This window comes from Poecilia reticulata, chromosome 2 (genome assembly GCF_904066995.2).
Source record: "Poecilia reticulata chromosome 2, P_reticulata-male-v2, whole genome shotgun sequence".
NCBI classification, from domain to species: Eukaryota; Metazoa; Chordata; class Actinopteri; order Cyprinodontiformes; family Poeciliidae; genus Poecilia; species Poecilia reticulata.
Window position 1 is genome coordinate 45,878,468 of NC_088831.1, and position 21,180 is coordinate 45,899,647.

Below are 21,180 nucleotides of genomic sequence, written 5' to 3' on the forward strand. Positions count from 1 at the left end.
GTCTTTACAACAAAAACAACAAACACACCTGATCTCAGCCCCGTGGGCCAACACACACCTGATCTCAGCCCCGTGGGCCAACACACACCTGATCTCAGCCCCGTGGGCCAACACACACCTGATCCCAGCCCCGTGGGCCAACACACACCTGATCCCAGCCCCGTGGGCCAACACACCTGATCTCAGCCCCTGATCTCAGCCCCGTGGGCCAACACACACCTGATCTCAGCCCCGTGGGCCAACACACACCTGATCTCAGCCCCTGATCTCAGCCCCGTGGGCCAACACACACCTGATCTCAGCCCCTGATCTCAGCCCCGTGGGCCAACACACACCTGATCTCAGCCCCTGATCTCAGCCCCGTGGGCCAACACACACCTGATCTCAGCCCCTGATCTCAGCCCCGTGGGCCAACACACACCTGATCTCAGCCCCTGATCTCAGCCCCGTGGGCCAACACACACCTGATCTCAGCCCCTGATCTCAGCCCCGTGGGCCAACACACACCTGATCTCAGCCCCGTGGGCCAACACACCTGATCTCAGCCCCTGATCTCAGCCCCGTGGGCCAACACACACCTGATCTCAGCCCCTGATCTCAGCCCCGTGGGCCAACACACACCTGATCTCAGCCCCGTGGGCCAACACACACCTGATCCCAGCCCTGTGGGCCAACACACACCTGATCCCAGCCCTGTGGGCCAACACACACCTGATCCCAGCCCTGTGGGCCAACACACACCTGATCTCAGCCCCGTGGGCCAACACACACCTGATCTCAGCCCCGTGGGCCAACACACACCTGATCTCAGCCCCTGATCTCAGCCCCGTGGGCCAACACACACCTGATCCCAGCCCCGTGGGCCAACACACACCTGATCTCAGCCCCGTGGGCCAACACACACCTGATCTCAGCCCCGTGGGCCAACACACACCTGATCTCAGCCCTGTGGGCCAACACACACCTGATCTCAGCCCTGTGGGCCAACACACACCTGATCCCAGCCCTGTGGGCCAACACACACCTGATCCCAGCCCCATGGGCCAACACACACCTGATCCCAGCCCCATGGGCCAACACACACCTGGACGGGGACAGAGGAGATCAACAATTGGCCTCCAGCCTGACAGCCTCCGTTTGATGGGAGCTCACTATGTGGGCAGCGCCCCCTGGTGGTTCCACATGTTACATTAAAACACAAATGTCTCACACCTGAGCAGCTTCAGCTGCTGACGTCATGAACGAACCAACAGGTGAGTCAAAGTCAGCAGGTAAATGCAGCAGCAGCCCTGGAAACGTTTGGACTTTCAGATTCTGCTGAGATAAACTCCTGAAGAGGCGCCGTAAAAATGTCAGGTTTAAATTTATTGTTCTGTTTCCTGAGGCAACAAAAACAGGAAGTGAAGTGATGATGACCTCATCATGAGGAAGAGGAAGCAGTCACCACTGTCGGTTCCAGCTAAAGGTTTAACATTTGATCATAGTTTATGTAAAGAAGCAGCAATATTCAGACAAAATAGGTCAAATCTAAAGCTGCAAACATTGTGGAGCAAAATGAAACCATGTTCAAAGTTACATTTATAATTTTATTTCTGAAGATACAAGAAAAATATACTAATAAATCAGAATAAACCTTGAGGGGGAACTGATAATATACATTGAAACCTTAAAGGTTTAATAAACCAGAATTCCAGTGACTAAATTATTGTGATTTAATTTTTTCTTGTTTGAAACACTTGTCATGTTTTCCTTTTGAAAGGAAGAGAAAAAACTAAATATATATTTATGCTTTTATTTCTTACTTTATATATTTATTCTTTTATTTATACATTTCTTATTTTATTTCTTATGTCAGTTTTGGTCCTCCAAAAATATATTTATGCTTTCATTTCCATCAAAATATATATTTATTCTTTTATTTATATATTTATTCTTTAATTTTATTATGTCGGTTTTGGTCCTCCATAGAGGGCTCCGTAATGAATAAACACCTCTTTAAATGTGTAAATATTTGACATTTTAAATTGACATTAGTGACTGTGTACAAAATAGAGCAGCAAATATTGGCAGCATATTGAGAGGGAACGCAAAAGAAAAATGTTCCCCTGTCCCTACAGGGCCTCCGTAGTGTCTTCAGCAGAGCAACAGGGCGCATCTTTTTATTCAGGCAGACTTACAGGTTTAATATATTTTCATTGAACAACAGCGAACATTTTTAGATTAATGTGTAATGTACTTTATAACTATTTTAAACGAATACATCGTAAACATTTACGAATACAACCACTTAATTATATCAGAAAATCTGTAGCCAGCGTTAAGAAAATCCATCTCTTACGGTGAATAAACAATAACTTGGTATAATGAGAAGTAAAAAAACCCAAAAGTAATAAAATAATTTAAAAAAGAAATAAAATCGAAAAGAAGAGGGAAACCCTTAAACAATATTAAGGGATTAATCGCTTAATTGCTTTTTACACGTCTACTTGTGCGCCTATTTTTACTCAGGCACAGCAACGGGTGTCCTGAGGGGTCCTGGACTTCACATTTTTTCACACGTGTTGAGGAACCATGGCGGACCTTCAGATGAAGCTGCTCCGAAAGAAAATCCAGAAAAGGACCGAAAAGAACCGGGAGAGGAAACAGAAGAGAAGACAGCCGGATGAAGATGAGGCAGGTGAGTGATCCGGAACCGACTGACGGCTCCGAACCGAACCGGGACCGGGATAGCACCACAAGTTCAGGTCTGACCCGAAAACTGGCTGAGAATCACAATAACCTACATTAAACTGATTACAGAATAAAACTAAAAGCCGTTTTAATCAGTTTATTAGTCTTATTGTGTTTCGTTCAGAAATATTCTGGCAGCGGACGGGTTCCGGCGGCCCATTAGCTCCAGGTTGGAGGTTCTTCCTGGACTCTTTTATCCGTGTTGTACCGTAAACTGTGTCCCGACAGAACGGAGCCGTCTTGCCACAGGCCCATCAGAACCCCTCGGAACCTCACGGACCGGTTTCAGCGGGACTTGTTTAAATCTGATGGCGGTTAGTTTATCTGAACCTGTTAGTTTAAATCAGGGGAACCAAAAGTGATGTAAATGAATATTGATCATATATCGATCGGCTGAGGCACATTTTAATTTCAAACACCTGTGAACTCTGATCTGATTGAACAAACTGATGTTTTGGAAAAATACAGATTTTTAAATAACGAGCTGAATGTTTCTGGCTAAAGTACTTTATGTTTTATGACGTCAGGCTGGGAAACATTTATTTCTTTACGAGAATAAAGTTAAAAACGCGACACGTTAGAAGAGAATATAATGTTAGTTGGAAAGTAAAATTGTAATGTTGGTTGAATTATGTCGTAATTTTATCATAATTCCATATGAGCCTCTTGTGACGTTACATTTTGGTTTTATATATATATATATATGTATTAATTAGTTTTATCTTGTAACCAGGTCAGATCTGGTTTCACCTGGTTAAATAAAGGAAATGATCAAAATAGGAAATAATCCTAAAGCATCAAATTATCATCAGCAGGATTTTGTTGTAATTTTATTCATTTACATGTTGATGTTTCAAAGATGAAACTAGAAAATATGAATTTGTTTTATTAATGATGGATTTTACCCTAACCTGTCGGTTCTGGTTCTGGTTCTGGTGCAGGGAGGTCCAGCGGGCCGGAGGAGGAAGGCTGGGCAGAACCGGCTGCTGCTGGTCCAACAGAACCAGAGCAGAACCAGCAGAACCCGGCAGAGGAAGAGGAGGCAGAAGAAACGTCTCTGAAGAAACAGAAGAAGAAGAAAAAGAGGAAGCTGGCAGACGGAGCCGCAGGTGGAGTCAGAACCAGGAAGCAGACTGGGTTCACTGGGTTCACTGGGTTCACTGGGTTTACTGGGTTCACTGGGTTCACTGGGTTTACTGGGTTTACTGGGTTTACTGGGTTCACTGGGTTCACTGGGTTCACTGGGTTCACTGGGTTCACTGGGTTCACTGGTTTCACTGGGTTCACTGGGTTCACTGGTTTGATGTTTCAGTTTCAGCTGAGAAGAAGATCAGGACTGAGGAAGAGGATGGAGACGTTGATGATGAAGCAGAGGAGGAAGAGGAGCCTGAACTGCCCACAGGACTGACAGGTAATCTGAAGGCACCACCAGGTGGCGCTGCCTTCCAGCGCTGACGTTGACTCGCCGCAGAGGAAGAAGAGCTGTAGTCTTCATCAAGATGAAGCTGACCTGCTGCTTTCTGTTCAGGCGCATTCGAGGACACCTCGTTCGCCTCTCTCACCGGCCTGGTCGGCGACCACCTGCTGAGGGCGATCAAGGAGATGGGCTTCGAGCACATGACCGAGATCCAGCACAAAACCATCCGCCCCCTGCTGGAGGGAAGGTGAGCTGCACTGCTGCTGCTCCTGGTGACATCATCAGGTCCTAATGATGACATCACCAGCTCATCCCATCGTTTCTCCTCAGAGACATCCTGGCTGCTGCTAAAACTGGCAGCGGGAAAACGTTGGCCTTCCTCATCCCGTCCATCGAGCTCATCAACAAGCTCAAGTTCATGCCCAGGAACGGTGAGTCGTCCTCCTGAGGCTCCGCCTCCTTGCTCTGCGACCCCACGCTGAGGCTCCGCCCACTCCACCCTCCCTCAGGTACCGGCGTGGTGATCCTGTCTCCGACGCGGGAGCTGGCCATGCAGACGTACGGCGTGATGAAGGAGCTGATGGTGCACGACGTCCACACCTTCGGCCTCATCATGGGCGGCAGCAACCGCTCCGCCGAGGCCCAGCGGCTCGCCAACGGCGTCAACATCCTGGTGGCCACGCCCGGCCGCCTGCTGGACCACCTGCAGGTGAGACGGTGAAACTGCAGGCTAGTTTCTGCACCAGAGGCTCCGTTTGGATGTACTGGTTCTGCTTTTGGTTGCCTCCCAGTTTACCGTCTGTCTCCTCCCAGAACACGCCGGGCTTCATGTTTAAGAACCTGCAGTGTCTGATCATCGATGAGGCCGATCGGATCCTGGAGGTCGGCTTCGAGGAGGAGCTGAAGCAGATCATCAAGCTGCTGCCCAGTACGTCCCACTGCTCCGCCACGTTCTGACCCCCAGATGCCCCGCTTGACCCCGTTTGCCCCGTCTCTGCAGAGAAGAGGCAGACGATGCTGTTCTCGGCCACCCAGACGCGCAGGGTGGAAGACCTGGCCCGGATCTCCCTGAAGAAGGAGCCGCTGTACGTTGGCGTGGACGACCACAAGGACAGCGCCACCGTGGACGGCCTGGAGCAGGTAGGCCCCTGACCGACGCAGCCCCTCTGACCCCCCTGACCTCCGGCTGACCTCCTGACCCCTGCAGGGCTACGTTGTGTGTCCGTCGGAGAAGCGCTTCCTGCTGCTGTTCACCTTCCTGAAGAAGAACCGCAGGAAGAAGCTGATGGTTTTCTTCTCCTCCTGCATGTCGGTCAAGTTCCACTACGAGCTTCTCAACTACATCGACCTCCCGGTCCTGGCCATCCACGTGAGCTCCTGACCCAACCCGACCCAGCTGATTGTTCCGCTGGGTTCTGACGGCCCGTTTCTCCCCACAGGGCAAGCAGAAGCAGACGAAGCGGACCACCACCTTCTTCCAGTTCTGCAACGCCGACTCCGGCATCCTGCTGTGCACCGACGTGGCGGCGCGCGGCCTCGACATCCCCGAGGTCGACTGGATCGTCCAGTACGACCCGCCGGACGACCCCAAGGTCAGCGCCGGGAGGGGTGGCGGCACCGAGTGGCTAGGACTCTGACCTCTGACCCCTCTCTTTGTCCCCGTCTGCAGGAGTACATCCACCGGGTCGGCAGAACCGCCAGAGGCATCGACGGCCGCGGCCACGCGCTGCTCATCCTGCGACCCCAGGAGCTGGGCTTCCTGCGCTTTCTGAAGCAGGCCAAGGTGACCTCTGACCCCAGCATGACCTCTGACTGACCTCTGACCCCCGGCTGACCTCTGGCTCTGCTCTCTCTGCTTCAGGTCCCGCTGAGCGAGTTTGAGTTCTCCTGGAGCAAGATCTCTGACATCCAGTCTCAGGTAAGAACCCGACCCGGTTCTGTTCTCGGTTCTGACCCGGTTCTGTTCCCGGTTCTGACCCGGTTGTGCCTCTGTCCCGTCCAGCTGGAGAAGCTGATAGAAAAGAACTACTACCTGCACAAGTCGGCCCAGGAGGCCTACAAGTCGTACGTCCGGGCCTACGACTCTCACTCTCTGAAGCAGATCTACAGCATCAGTACCCTGAACCTCCCCATGGTGGCGCTGTCCTTTGGGTTCACCGTGCCGCCCTACGTTGACCTCAGTATCCTTTTCTCTGCTGCTCGGGTCTAATCAAACCTCAATAAAGCTGATCACTCCGGTCCGCCTTCCTGGGAAAGTCCGGTTCATTTGTGGAGGTGTGAATGGACTTCCCCTCCTGGCCTGTGGGGGCGCTGCAGACACTGAGAGCAACTTCCTGTTTCACAAAATGGAGGCGTCAGATTTTAGCGGTTGGAGGATTTCTCTTTATTTCTGCTGCTAGCGCTAGGCTAGCACATTAGCTTTGTTTGTATTTACCCAGAATGCCCTGCGCTGTAGTCCACTTCCTGCTTCTGGAGCGGTCTCCGGTCCGCTTGGCGTTCACATTCAAACTGAATCCAAAGTTTGGAGGACCAGAGGTCAGAGGTCAACTAGTGTCCACACCTCACCAACTGAACCGGACTTTATAGCAAGCAGACTGGAGTTGGGTTGAACCGGACCGGACCGGACCGGACCGGAGGGCCGTAGTAACAAGCAGAAACTAACTGGGATCTTTAAAGTCTTTAATATATATATATATATATATATATATATATTTTGTTCTGATTGGAGGGAAAAACCTCCAAATGTTAAATCCTGAACCATTTCAGTCTGAACAGAAAATCTGATTTTAGATCAATGTTTTTGATTAAAGCTTCCTGGTTTCCATGGTTCCTCCTTGACTCCGCCTCCTGCAGACGTTCACAGCAGCAAAGGCCAGAAGCTGCAGAAGCGCGGCGGCGGCTTCGGCTACCAGAAGGTCAAGAACGTCAGGAAGTCCCGGATCTTCAAACACGTCAGCAGAGGGCCGAGCGACCGCCGGCAGTTCTCCCGCTGAGCTGAGCGGAGCGGAGCGGAGAGGAGCGCCCCCACCTGGCGGAGCGGAGCGCCCCCACCTGGCGGAGCGGTGCGCCCCCACCTGGCGGGGCGGTGCGCCTACCACCCCTTCCTGTAAATGTCCTGTAAAACTTTTTTAATAAAGGAAACAAAGTTCTTTGTTTCTAAACTTTATTTCACCTCAGACTTTGACTAGGACACATGATATTAAAGTTTTTATTTTGAAGACATTTTTTCTTCTGCTCCGTTAATCAAGTATCTCAGGATGACAATTTATCACAGATATAAAAACATTTAGTTTAAACTTCTGTTGGTCGTTTCTAGATTTTATTTCCCTCTGAATATAAAAATGTTCACAGTGGGTCGGAACCGGGTTTCTGGCTCAGGTTCTGCTGAGTGAAGTTGGACCGAACCTTCATCTGGAACAAATGAGGTCCGAGACAAAAGGTTCTGGTTGGGCTGGAAACGGTTCTGATGGTTCTGCTCTAACATCACTGGTTTGAATAAACTGGGCCGGTTCTTTCAGAAGCTCCAGGGTCGGTTTCATCTCCAGAACCAGCACAGTACCCGGTACCACCATGTGGACTCAGTTGGATCCCTGCTGCCGACCTGTGAGGAGAAACGGAGCGGGTCAGAACCTGTAAACCCGGTTCTGGAGGAACATCAGCTGTCTGAACCGGGTCGCTACGCGCCGACAGTCCAGGAATCGATTAGTTTCAACTGATCGATTATTCTTCACCAGAAATGTGTCGGTTTGATTCCAACATGTTCAAACATTTACTGCACATTTATCATATATTCAAATATAAGACATTAAAGTTAAAACTATTATGTTTAAGGCTCAACTTGAATCAAGCGATTTGCTCAGGAATAAACCAAACATTTTACTGAATGATGAATGAAGTTGGTGTTTGACTCCCACTCAGCCAGCGGGAGTTTTGGTCACTGTGTGCCGGGAGGCCGACGTTCCCCTCCGGGAAACCGGACCTGGAGCGCCGGCCTGGATCAGCTGGTCCAGAAACTCAGAGCAGGTTGTGTTTTGGTGAACCGAGCAGATATTTGAGACTTAACAAGTTTACATTTACACAATGATGCGTCACTTAAAGTGTAATACAGCAAAATAATTGGTCGCTCCGCCTGAACGCCCGGTTGGGACCCGCAATGAATCATGGGATACGGTGGGCCGTGAAGGATTCACCGGACCCGTCCTGCAAATCTGGTTTTCTAAAAGGCAGAACCAGAACATGGCGGGTTCAGGTGGGTCAGTCCACCTTAAAACACTGACAGGCAGAACCGAGCTGGTTCTAGAGGCGCATGCAGCATCGGCCCGTCAGAACCAGCACCATGCCGGACCTTAGGGGTCCACTCTGATGGGGCGAGGGACCCAGCAGGGGGCGCCGTTCGTCGCCTTCCCTACACCTGTGTTAACCAATGAGAGCGCGTCCAGCATGGGGCCCAGTGAGACTCGGTTCTGGTTTCAGGTGGTCCATCAGCGCGGCGGCGGCTTACCGTTACTGGTGCTACTGGTCTCTGACGTCTCCCAGTTCATGGACTTCTGGACGGCCATCTTCCAGCGAGCGAAGCGCAACTCGCTCTCTGGTGGAAGACAGACACGGGTTCAGTTCAGCCACTAGATGGCAGCAGCAGGATTCTGGCGGCTCTGATCAGAAGCTTCTTCAGAGCCACTGTGATACAGACTGCTACAGGAGATCTGTCCTGCCATCACATCCACATTAACTCTGAAGAATCTGAGTTGACATTAGCTGAGGTCGTGTTAACGGAATATCTTCTGTATTTGACTGATTATTTTTTTAAATGACAGGAAAATTTGAAGCCTGTTGGTCATTTGACAGGTTCTGACCAACAGCCTGGAAACATCACAGACTTTATGCACAGAGTTCATCACAGAGGCAACTAACATCCTTTCTCAACATCCTCATGGACTCGATGCGTCTTTCTGACCGGAGCTGATGGCCTGTTGAGTTACGGACCGGCGGCTCTGGAGCGTCTGGTCAGGAGGAGCCTTAGAAACCTCAGGCAGAAACGGAGCCTTTAACTCCAGACCAGAGAAAACCAAAGTTTGAAATGTGATAATCCACTTAGTCTGAACAGAGGAGCCTTTGTCTGGAGTTTATCCTGAGGACGTAAATCAGACGGTAACAAACTGATCTGAGCTTCGACAGGCGGAGCTTCTGTCCACACAGATCCTGGTCAAAACACTCAGATCGGTTTGGATCAGAACCAACAGGTTTCCCTTCAGGTCCACCAGGAGGAGTCAGTGAAGCTGCGTTCAGCAGCAGCTGGTAGTTAAAGTAGTCGATTCACTCCAGTTATTAGAAGTCAGTGGTTTGTTAGGTGAATATGAACTAAACTGCATTAAAATGCGTCTAAATAGTTAATATGATTATAATTTAAAGACAGATTTTTTTAAAGCTGTTGGTCAAAATAACAAGAACGTCTAGATCAGGGCTGGACAGTCCAGGTTCTGGAGGCCTGCAGCTCTCAGCGGGTCCAACAGCTGAATCTCCTCCTCGGTGCCTCAGGTTCTGCTAACCACCTCAGAACCCGACCCAGGTGTGAAGTAGAGACCGAGTCTGCAGGCGGCCGACCCTCCAGGCCCGGAGCTGCCCACCCCTGGTCAGACCCGCAGGCGGTTCTGGTTCTGGTTCTGACCCTGGGTGTTGATCTGAGGCTGGTATCGCTCCGCCGTGACCTCAGGCAGCTGATCCGGGTTCAGGCTCCAGACCTCCACGCCCTCAGCGGCGCCGGCCGCCATGGCTGCACCCAGAGCCGTGGTCTCGGACATGCTGGGCCGCACTGAAAGCAGGGACAGACAGAATCAGAACCAGAACCAGAACCGGACCAGCACATATTACACTGTAAAAACTAAGACAAATTTACTCATTTTAATCAGTCATGAAAAATAATTTACTTTTATCCCAACTCTCTTATGTTTGGACTCAGAAGGAGATTCTGTTAGCTACCTGTGAGGGTGGGCAGGTCAAAGGTCAGAGGTGACCGTCTCTGACAGAACCAGAACCGGTTCTAAGACCCAGAATAACCCGTTCTTACCGACGGGGATGCAGAGGATGTCGGCCTGCAGCTGCATCAGCAGCCGGTTCCCCGTCATGCCTCCGTCCACGCCCAGCACCGGCAGCGGGATGCAGCAGTCCTGGTTCATGGCGTCCAGGATCTGGCAGAACCACCATCAGACTTTAACTGGACCTCAGCAGAACCAGGGGTTCTTTATGCCTGCTCACCTCTCGGGTCTGGAAGCAGACGGCCTCCAGGGCGGCGAAGGCCAAGTGGCTCCTGTTGGTGAACTGGGTCAGGCCGCAGATGATGCTGGGAACAAGCAGAGGTCAGAGGCGGACAGCTTTGGACCCACAGACCAGACGGGTCAGAGAGTCTCACCCTCTGGCGCTCGGCTCCCAGTACGGAGCGTAGAGGCCGGAGAACGCAGGAACGAAGTAGCAGCCGTAGGACGTCCCTGCTTCAGCTGCCAGCTGCTCTGAAACCACAGGGTGGCGCTAAAACACTCAGTACCAGAACACTACCTGGTTCTGGTACCAGAACCGGGCTTCGAGAATTACCGATCTCAGAGGACGACTGCACAATGCACATGTTGTCCCTCAGCCAGCGAATCACAGCTCCTGCTATGGCCACCGAACCCTGCAGAGAAACAGCAGAGCGTTTCAGTCATTACATTATGACCAACCTCATTCCGCCTCATCCAACCTCATCCAACCTCATTCCGCCTCATCCAACCTCATTCCGCCTCATCCAACCTCATTCTGCCTCATCCAACCTCATTCCGCCTCATCCAACCTCATCCTGCCTCATCCAACCTCATCCTGCCTCATCCAACCTCATTCTGCCTCATCCAACCTCATTCTGCCTCATCCAACCTCATTCCGCCTCATCCAACCTCATTTTGCCTCATCCAACCTCATTCCGCCTCATCCAACCTCATCCTGCCTCATCCAACCTCATTCTGCCTCATCCATCCTCATTCTGCCTCATCCAACCTCATTCCGCCTCATCCAACCTCATCCTGCCTCATCCAACCTCATTCTGCCTCATCCATCCTCATTCTGCCTCATCCAACCTCATTCCGCCTCATCCAACCTCATTCTGCCTCATCCAACCTCATTCCGCCTCATCCAACCTCATCCTGCCTCATCCAACCTCATTCCGCCTCATCCAACCTCATCCTGCCTCATCCAACCTCATTCTGCCTCATCCAACCTCATCCTGCCTCATTGAACCTCATCCTGCCTCATCCAACCTCATTCCGCCTCATCCAACCTCATTCTGCCTTATCCAACCTCATTATGCCTTATCCAACCTCATCCTGCCTCTTCCAACCTCATTCTGCCTCATCCAACCTCATCGAACCTCATCCTGCCTCATTCAACCTCATTCCGCCTCATCCAACCTCATTCTGCCTTATCCAACCTCATTCCGCCTCATCCAACCTCATTCTGCCTTATCCAACCTCATTCCGCCTCATCCAACCTCATTCTGCCTCATCCAACCTCATCCTGCCTCATCCAACCTCATTCTGCCTCATCCAACCTCATCCTGCCTCATTGAACCTCATCCTGCCTCATCCAACCTCATTCCGCCTCATCCAACCTCATTCTGCCTTATCCAACCTCATTCTGCCTTATCCAACCTCATCCTGCCTCTTCCAACCTCATTCTGCCTCATCCAACCTCATCCTGCCTCATTGAACCTCATCCTGCCTCATCCAACCTCATTCCGCCTCATCCAACCTCATTCTGCCTTATCCAACCTCATTCCGCCTCATCCAACCTCATTCTGCCTCATCCAACCTCATTCTGCCTTATCCAACCTCATTCCGCCTCATCCAACCTCATTCTGCCTTATCCAACCTCATTCCGCCTCATCCAACCTCATTCTGCCTTATCCAACCTCATTCTGCCTTATCCAACCTCATCCTGCCTCTTCCAACCTCATTCTGCCTCATCCAACCTCATCCTGCCTCATTGAACCTCATCCTGCCTCATCCAACCTCATTCCGCCTCATCCAACCTCATTCCGCCTTATCCAACCTCATTCCGCCTCATCCAACCTCATTCTGCCTTATCCAACCTCATTCCGCCTCATCCAACCTCATTCTGCCTTATCCAACCTCATTCTGCCTTATCCAACCTCATTCTGCCTTATCCAACCTCATTCTGCCTCATCCAACCTCATTCTGCCTCATCCAACCTCATCCTGCCTCATTGAACCTCATCCTGCCTCATCCAACCTCATTCCGCCTCATCCAACCTCATTCTGCCTTATCCAACCTCATTCCGCCTCATCCAACCTCATTCTGCCTTATCCAACCTCATTCCGCCTCATCCAACCTCATTCTGCCTTATCCAACCTCATTCTGCCTTATCCAACCTCATTCTGCCTCATCCAACCTCATTCTGCCTTATCCAACCTCATTCTGCCTCATTCTGCCTCATCCAACCTCATCCTGTCCTTCAGCTGTTTGGGGGCTTAAATCACATCAGAATGTTGGTTCATGAAACATGAACCAACATTCTGATGTGACAGCAGAAATGTAATATTCAGTGGGTCGGCAGTCCGACTGCCCTCCGGTTTACTGAGCCGGATCTGGACCTGGCAGTCCTCACCCTGCAGGGACAGGACGTCCCCTGGTTCCGACCCGTTGGTCATGAGGTCCAGACAAACCTAGTGAAGAACCAACATGACCCACCTCCAGCGCGTAGCAGGCCGGCTTGTCCCTCCCCAGCTTGTAGGCGATGGTGGTGATCAGGCCGTGTTCGGACATCACCGGCTGCCAGAATCACCACAAGACAACGAACTCAGTTTGGATCGTAGGAAATGGTTCTGAAGGTTCTGATGGTTCTGAAGGTTCTGAAGCGTCTTGCCTTGGTTCCTGTGTTCCTGAGCAGGAAGCATCCCGTCCCGTACGTGTTTTTGGCCTGGCCTTCCTCAAAGCACATCTGACCAACCAGGGCTGCCGACTGGTCCCCGAGACACTGACAGAGATAACGACACCGTCAGGTTCTGGAGGAACCGGTCCAAGATGGAGGACCGGCAGAACCTTGACTGGACTCCTGACAGTACACCAGGAGCCCCTTACCCCCGAGATGGGAACCCCTGCCAGCGAGCCGGACCTCTGCAGAAACAGGAAGAAGGTTCAGTTGGACGCCATCATCATCATCATCATCATCATCATCATCATCATCATCATCACCATCATCATCATCATCATCGACCGTCTGTCTGAAACGCATCACTGTGCAAAAGTCTTAGGTCGTCTTTAAACAATTCTTTGGACTTTGGCTGCTGTCCAGTTCTGGGCATTTCAAAAGGAAATGGTTTTTGTTTTTAGAGATTAAAACGAAATCTCACCAAAGTGGATCATAAACCAGGACGGGTTGTTCTGTAGAACCTGGACAAAGGTCCAATAAAGCGAAGCAGTCATGCATTCCTCTGATCTCTGGTTAATATCTTTACCCAGCAGAGAGCAAAGTGTAACGATCTGACGCCGTTATCGGGTCAGATTCACAGGGAGGTTCAATAAAACGTCCCACAGCAGAATGAAGAGCCTCTGAGCAGAACCGGGTCGTCTGGTACCAGGCCCACATGCTGCTCAGTTCTGGAAATAAAACTGTTTAGAGCATCAAAACGTCGAAAAGAAGCTAAAAGCGGTAAAAATGTTCTGGACCAAAGCAGTGAGGCGTGCAGCTGACCTCTGGACTGCAGGTCGGGTCGGGTTTGGACCTGAAGATAAGATATGAGACAAACACTGACAGGACTTTCATGGACCTGAACAAACAGCGCGCAGCAAGCGGGTTCTGTTCAGAACGGGACCGGTTCTGATCCGGAGCAACAAGCAGCTTCACACATTCATTAAACAAATCACTGTAACCTGTCGGGCAGGTAAACCCTCCGGTTTCAACAGGTCGCCATGGCAACTCAAACCCGGTTCAGGCGGTTTCGTACTCATGACTGTTGTATTGCTCAACGGTAGCAACGCGTTGGCGCTGCGGGTCAGAGTGAAGACGGTCCATCGGGACGGAAACACAGGAAATGCCTCGTATTCACCGAGCGGCCATGTTGTAACGCCGGAGACGTTTCCTGTTGCCGTCATGACATGATGGAGTTTGGATATCAGAACCTGGACTGGATCAGAACCAGTAACACCAGCAGCTTTAGATGTGATTCAGCTGAATATTTTCAAACCTGGAAAAATCCGGGTTTCAGCTCCGACCCAACAGAACTTCCAGTTATTCTGACTGATGCTTTCTGAAAGGTTTCAGTTCCAAGGTAGCGGTTCTGACCCGGTTCCATTAGAACCTCTTCATTCTTATTTTAAGCAGAAAGTTGCTATTATTAGCCAGTGGGCACATAAAGTACCATGGTTCTGGACTGGCCTAGTTAAAGTCCAGACTTCAGGAAAAAAGCACAAGCACCAAAAATGTGGAACGTTGTAAATACTTTCAATAAGTAATGGGTCAGAACCAGAACATAAACGTTAGAACAGAAAACCTGAGACGCACTTTTAGTTTCACAGATTGTTTCTTCTTATTATGATTAATTATCATTGTTGTTATGATTAATTATTGTTGTTATGATTAATTATCATTGTTATGATTAATTATCATTGTTATGATTAATTATCATTGTTATGATTAATTATCATTGTTATGATTAATTATTGTTGTTATGATTAATTATTGTTGTTATGATTAATTATCATTGTTATGATTAATTATGGTTGCTGTGATTGTTGTTATGATTAATTATGGTCGCCGTGGCGATCAGGGCTCACCATGCGGCCATAGATCTCAGAGGAACTTCTGACGGTGGGCAGGATTTCCATCGGGACGTCAAAGAAACTGGAAACACAACCGAGTCCATCAGACCGGAGCTTTAAATGACTGGACAACTTGTCAGAACCGGTCGGAACCGGCCAGAACCCGTTGGAAATGAATGGTAGCCTGAGAAGTGATCCAAGCTCCAACTTAAGAAGAATAAATTCAGTTTCCAAACACTTGTGGGAAAATATTCCCGGCACCTGAAGCACCAAAACATTCCTGGGAAATCGATAAGCTCTCGATCTGAGTCCAGACAGAACAGCTTGAGATCCGGTTCCTGAGAACCGGATTCTCCGGCCAGTGCTGGTCCAGGTCACCTGCAGAGCTCGGGGTCCCAGTCCAGGCTGTGGATGTCGAACAGCAAGGTGCGGCTGGCGTTGGACACGTCCGTGACGTGGACTCCTCCGTCTCGGCCGCCCGTCAGACTCTGGAGGAGAGAGAAAGCTCTTTAACCGGCGGGAACAAAAACCTGGAGCTGGAACCGGCGGCCTGCTGCTCCTACCCAGATGATCCAGGAGTCCACGGTCCCAAACATGGCCCGCTTACTCAGAACCGCCTGCTGCACCGCCTCCACATTGTCCAGCAACCAACGGAGTTTCACAGCACTGAAGTAAGTGCTGATGGGGAGACCGGTCTTATGCTGCCGGGCGAGTCCAGTAGAACCCACAGGAGAACCAACAACAGGTTGACCTCAGTGGCTCCCTGACCTCTCGAGACTTAGGGTTATCAGTCCTACCTTCAGGTGGTTCTTGCTCCTGCTGGGAGTTCTGGTTATGAGTCTCTCCACAGTGGACTGTGTCCTCAGGTCCAGCCAGACTGCAGAACAGCGCAGAGCACAGAGATTAGACGATCAGAGTCCAGCTGCTTCTGAGAGGTCAGCTAACCACTTGGTAAAGTCTGGAGGCCTTAGCAGGAGAAGAGTCCAATTTGGTACCGTATAACGGGTCCAGTTCGATCTGTTGAAGAGTTCAGTTCAGGACCTATCAGTCAACTGAACCAAACCCACTGAAACCTCCATGTTTTCCTTGAGGTTCTTGTTCTTTTGTTCTTGTGAAGGTTCTGACATAACCCTATCCATCCATCCTCCCCCTTGTCTTCATCCTAATCCAGGGTCAGGTCGCGGGGGCATCAGCCCAACGAGGGAGGCCCAGATTCCCCTCCAGCCTCCTGGTCCAGCTCCACCAGGAGAATCCCACGGCGTTCCCAGAGAGGAAGATTGTCTCTCCCTGCAGAGGAAACTCATTCCGGTTGCTTGAATCCATGACCTCGTTCTTTCAGCCTCTCATGACCGACTCAGCTCTCTCTGCACCATGACAAATAGGTACAGCGCCCGCTTCACTGCAGACTCCACCAATCCGCCTTCATGAGCGCAGAGACACTTAAACTCCTGCATCCTAAGGCCACCAAAACGGATCCCTCAACACACTGGCTGGTCTACAAACACTATGAACAGAATCGGTGACAAAGGGCAGCCTGGACGGCGTCCAGCTCTCACCGGAGCCCAAAAGATCTGGTACCCCTGCAAGACTTCCTGAGGAACATAGTCCAACGCCTTCCCCAGGTCTACATGTAGACCGGTTGGGTGAACTCCCAGAACTCTGCAGGACCCAGCTGAGGGTGTAGAGTTGGTCCAGCGTTGCAAACCTGGTTTAGTAACCTACTGAACCTAAGAAGTAAACCTAACCTAGATGAACCCAACCTAAGCTGGCTGCAGAGCTGCTGACTACCTCCACTGCTGATCCGGTCCAGGAGAAGCTTCCTTCCAAGCCTCTGCAGGTTTTACTGGAACCAGTCCTTACAGGTTTCATGTGGCTGGACTCACCGATGGCGTTGTAGAGCGGCTCTCCGGTCTCCTTGTCCCAGACCAGGGTGGTTTCTCTCTGGTTGGTCACCCCCACCGCTGCAGAGCAACAACAACAATGTGAAGGTGGATGAGCTGCAGAAACAGAACCGCGGCAGCGGCAGCAGCGTCCAACCTTTGATGCGGGACACGTCCACGCTGAGCTGCGCCAGCTTCTGGCAGGTCTTCTCCAGACACTCGTGGACGGTGTCCATGATCTCCCTGGGGTCCGCCTCCACCCACCTGAGGAGATGATTGGTCCACACATGTTCATCATGTCTGTGCAGGTTCTGCCTCCTAACAGATGACTGAATGGAACTGGCTGAGGCCTAGTCCAAACATAGCTGATATCTGGGAAAACCGACACATTTTTATGTGCTTTGGCCTTTTATCTACACAAAACATCTAATATCACTAAAAACGATTATTTATCAAAACTATGACCAAAGGAGAGATGTGAGAAACTTCAGTATGTTGAGTCAAATATTCCAGTTACATCATCTTGAGACTATTTTCAAGGATTCTGATTGGCTGGCAGGTTTTACCTTAGCTCTACACTGCCCCCTCTGGGCTAGAATGTGTAAACAACGCTCAGCCTCAGAATCCGATTTATTTGGGTTCATGTGGATGAAAACGTGTGTGAAAGCGATCCCGTGTGTACGATGTCCAGAGTCTCACCCTTCTTTGGGGAAATGCTGCTTGAGCTCCACCTGGTGGTGGCTGATCAGCTGGGCTGTTTTAGTGTTGAACACCTGCAGAGAAAAGCAGCCAATCAGAGAGCAGGACTGAAGGGACGTCGATTGTTACCCTAACGGGTTCAGCTCAGCCTCTGACATGGTGAGGGGTCACCCAGCAGGGGGTCTTAAAGGGCATTCTGGGCTGTTGTGGAGGCAGAATGGTTCCTCTGCCTCCATCTTGTTGCAGCTCAGCTGGACCTCACACAGCGAAACCTGAACCTTTAGGCTCATCTGTCCAGCACCAAGCTGACCGGGCAGAAACCCGTCTGACTCCAGCAGGAAGTGAGGCGCATCATGGAGGAAGCTGAAGTGGCTGCAGCCAATCATCCTCCTCCGTCCCTGACACTTCCTGTTGTCAGATCAGAGCTAACGCCGAAACCGTCCGCTTCACCAGCCGGACCAACTGGAGTCACAAACTGGCCCGTGATGCCACCCGCACACCTCGCCGCTGTCTCACTGTGCAAATGAGGAGGGCGGGGCCAGTGGCCTTTATTTGAAAGTAGTTTGACATGAGAGAGGGGAAGACATGCGGCAAATGTCACCAGGCCCAGAATCGAACCTGCGACCACCACAATTATTTAAATAGCACAACTCGCTACTCACCCGGCAGAAACAAGTCGGCAGCCATTTAAAGCTGCTTTTGACCCTAAATGTGACCCAACCTGGAACTGAATGATTGACTCTCCAGGCTTTTGACAGCTTTCTGCTGGCTCAACATGAGGTCTGCAGCTCCAGGTAGTTGGTTACGTGGATCTCCGCGATGCGGGTAGAGAAATCTTTTTACCGAGATAATGGATCATATCCTAAATATACGCGTATTTTTTCGAGATGCCTCGGCTGTTCCAGCCTGTTTAGGGCATCAGCTACTGGCTGTGGTCCATTTTGCTTTGTTTTGAACTGGAGACATCCACTTCCTGACCTCCATCTGAATTTTGCACGTCATCCGGGTCACGTGACTGAAACCCAGCAAGAGGAGCTCCACCTGGTCTGCATTCTGATTGGCTGGTTCCTTCCTGGAGGCGGGGCATCAGCTGACATGTTGCTGCCATCACCTGATCTTTCTTCTCTCCTGCTAACAAAAGTTTTACTCTAACATAGAAAGTTGTCCTGGTTCAGTTCTGCTGGTAAAGATCTGGTTCTGGTTCTGGTTCTGCTGGAGGTTTCTTCCTGTGACCGGGGAGTTTTCCTCTCCACTGTCGCCCCCTGCTGGTCAGGAGGAGTGATGCTCTGCTGGGTTTCATTCCATAGAAACTTTTTAAACTAGTTGCTGACTTTGTATTACTCATATCTAACAATACATTTTTATTTCAAACGTGGTTTTATAATTACTGAGTTTTCTGACCCGGTTCTGGTTCTGCTGGTCCAGAGGAGCGGACTGGACCAGTAGCAGCGATCACTACTGACGTCATGAACAGTAAATGAATGAAACAGAAACTTTACAAGCAGCAGAATCTGCTGTAAAACTTTTCCAGAATGAAACCACAGTTCGGTCCGGGTCGGTTCGGTCCACTCACCAGGAACCTGGTGGAGCTGGTTCCCTGGTCAATGGCAGCCGCCAGCGGTTCCATGTCTGCAGTTCGCCTCCCGGGACTCGAGCCTCTTTCTGGGCTTCCTCTGCGCCGAGCAGCGCCGTTCGGTGCAGGGGGCGGAGCCACCGGAACCGGCCGGAATTTACCGAACCACAACCAATCACAGTGCAGGACGGAAACACGCCCCTTCCCCTGCAGGTGGACCGCTATGGAGTGAAAATAGTCTCAAAATATCAGTGTGTGTGTAAAAATATCTGTGTGTGTGTAAAAATATCAGTGTGTGTGTAATACTGGATTTGTAAACCTTAAAACTAAAACAAACCTTCTCCTACCTACACATGTTGATAAAGTACACACATCACCTGGTTCACACACTAAACTGCATTCACACACAGATCCGGTTCCGAGTGAACAAATATTTCTGAGACTCTTTTCACGCTTCGCGCCCAGATGTGTGTAGATGGTGCGTTTACATGCTAGTAAAAGCTGGGACATCTGAGCTTTGCTCGTGTTTTTATCCTCTGAACGTTTCTCACTGAGCCGAAGTGGCAAATAGTTCGGTGGAAAACGGAATATCTCAGCACTTCCTTATAATATCCTACACTTATTTATAGACATATTGTGCGTTTTTGAGCGGACAGGAGACCAAGTGGTCTGAAAAACGACCACTAGGTGGCGGAATGGTTCGCTGGCCGGAGAAATAGGCAGGAAAACCCAGAAGCAGACGGAGCGTCCCGGTGGTCTGTACGGAGCGTCCCGGTGGTCTGTCCTCTGAAGGAGCTAAACCTGCAGGCTTTGCTCTCCGGTTATAATGAGACATGGAGTAATTATAAATGATTTCAGGTTTTATATGTCTGGTATTTTGATTCTCTGCCCTCCTCATGTTTCTGTTAGCGGGAGCTAATGTTTATGTGAGCTATGCTACGTTAGCTGTTGGGAGCTAATGTTTATGTGAGCTATGCTACGTTAGCTGTTGGGAGCTAATGTTTATGTGAGCTATGCTACGTTAGCTGTTGGGAGCTAATGTTTATGTGAGCTATGCTACGTTAGCTGTTGGGAGCTAATGTTTATGTGAGCTATGCTACGTTAGCTGTTGGGAGCTAATGTTTATGTGAGCTATGCTACGTTAGCTGTTGGGAGCTAATGTTTATGTGAGCTATGCTACGTTAGCTGTTGGGAGCTAATGTTTATGTGAGCTATGCTACGTTAGCTGTTGGGAGCTAAGCTGGATTTTTATTCTCTGCAGTTTGATAATCTGTCTCCAGTCTTAACTTTAACCAGGTTGATCTGGTTTTATGATGCTGAAGCATCTTCAGGTTATGGTATTTATGGATGTTGGTCTTTATCACTGAAACTGTATTTTGTTGCTTCAGCAGTAATGAAGGTAGATCTGGACCTGAGGATCATCATCTGCTGCTGGACTTTATTCACCAGAACAAACTGAAAGGTTTATGTTGACTTTTCAACTTAGACTAATGTTCACACATAGGCCTGTCAGAATAATCAATTAATCAGATGATAAATTAAAACAATAGTTTCCATTGGCCTGATTTATCGTTTCTCTTTTTCTTTCTACCAAAAACTGGATAATAAAAATCTTCAGTTTGGTTCTTTGATCTCAATTAGACCTTATATAGAAAATACATTTTGTTTAAAAAGACTTCAAAATCAATTAGTTTTATTTATTCTGGATATTAAAAATGTCTCCCAGTTCCAGTGTTAAATGTTCATTAGAATCTGAGAATGTGCTGCATTATTATGTCATCATTACCATTATATAACTTTAAAATGGCCTCAAAAGAACAATATTATCGTTTGTTGAGGACCTTGGAACCATTTATCATTCAGTAAAATGTTTGATGGTGACAGACCTGTTCACACATCCTCCACATTAAACTGTTTCTGTCTGGACCCCATTTCATTCACCCTTAAATAAATTTATACCTCGTCTGCAAACAAACCTGCTGCTGCTTCATGTTGATTAATGTAGATGGAAAATATATTCAGATGGTTTAATTTTCACAAGCAGTAAATTTATTAATTGATATTTTGACACAATTGACAGCT

The 21,180-nt window shown here is 49.6% G+C and overlaps 2 protein-coding genes across 4 annotated transcripts; one reads left to right on the forward strand and one right to left on the reverse strand.

Moving 5' to 3' along the window:
• The first annotated feature begins 2,387 nt into the window (after positions 1-2,387).
• On the forward strand, positions 2,388-7,296 carry ddx18 (DEAD (Asp-Glu-Ala-Asp) box polypeptide 18). Of its 2 annotated transcripts, none has more exons than XM_081604827.1 (14): positions 2,388-2,677; positions 3,672-3,839; positions 4,049-4,141; positions 4,259-4,394; positions 4,478-4,578; positions 4,657-4,856; positions 4,961-5,075; positions 5,148-5,287; positions 5,355-5,516; positions 5,587-5,739; positions 5,817-5,930; positions 6,009-6,065; positions 6,150-6,327; positions 7,001-7,296. In XM_081604827.1, exons 1-14 carry the CDS (start codon positions 2,572-2,574, stop codon positions 7,138-7,140), a joined length of 1,863 nt encoding a protein of 620 aa, XP_081460953.1. In that variant the 5' UTR covers positions 2,388-2,571; the 3' UTR covers positions 7,141-7,296. The 2 variants fall into 2 exon arrangements, with proteins under 2 accessions (XP_081460953.1, XP_081460952.1); XM_081604826.1 differs by having other exon boundaries at positions 2,394-2,677; positions 4,043-4,141.
• On the reverse strand, positions 7,271-19,267 carry LOC103460843 (glycerol kinase-like). Of its 2 annotated transcripts, none has more exons than XM_081604829.1 (18): positions 19,099-19,267; positions 17,526-17,599; positions 16,984-17,090; positions 16,830-16,907; positions 15,744-15,823; positions 15,510-15,647; positions 15,325-15,434; positions 14,962-15,028; positions 13,267-13,302; positions 13,052-13,162; positions 12,877-12,957; positions 10,733-10,811; positions 10,554-10,650; positions 10,400-10,484; positions 10,212-10,332; positions 9,813-9,956; positions 8,649-8,735; positions 7,271-7,748 (listed from the first exon to the last, which is right to left on the reverse strand). In XM_081604829.1, the coding sequence occupies exons 1-18, from the start codon at positions 19,150-19,152 to the stop codon at positions 7,726-7,728; spliced, it is 1,572 nt and encodes a 523-aa protein (XP_081460955.1). In that variant the 5' UTR covers positions 19,153-19,267; the 3' UTR covers positions 7,271-7,725. The 2 variants fall into 2 exon arrangements, with proteins under 2 accessions (XP_081460955.1, XP_081460956.1); XM_081604830.1 differs by lacking the exon at positions 7,271-7,748 and adding an exon at positions 7,755-8,558 and having other exon boundaries at positions 19,099-19,235.
• Between the last annotated feature and the right edge of the window lie 1,913 nt (positions 19,268-21,180).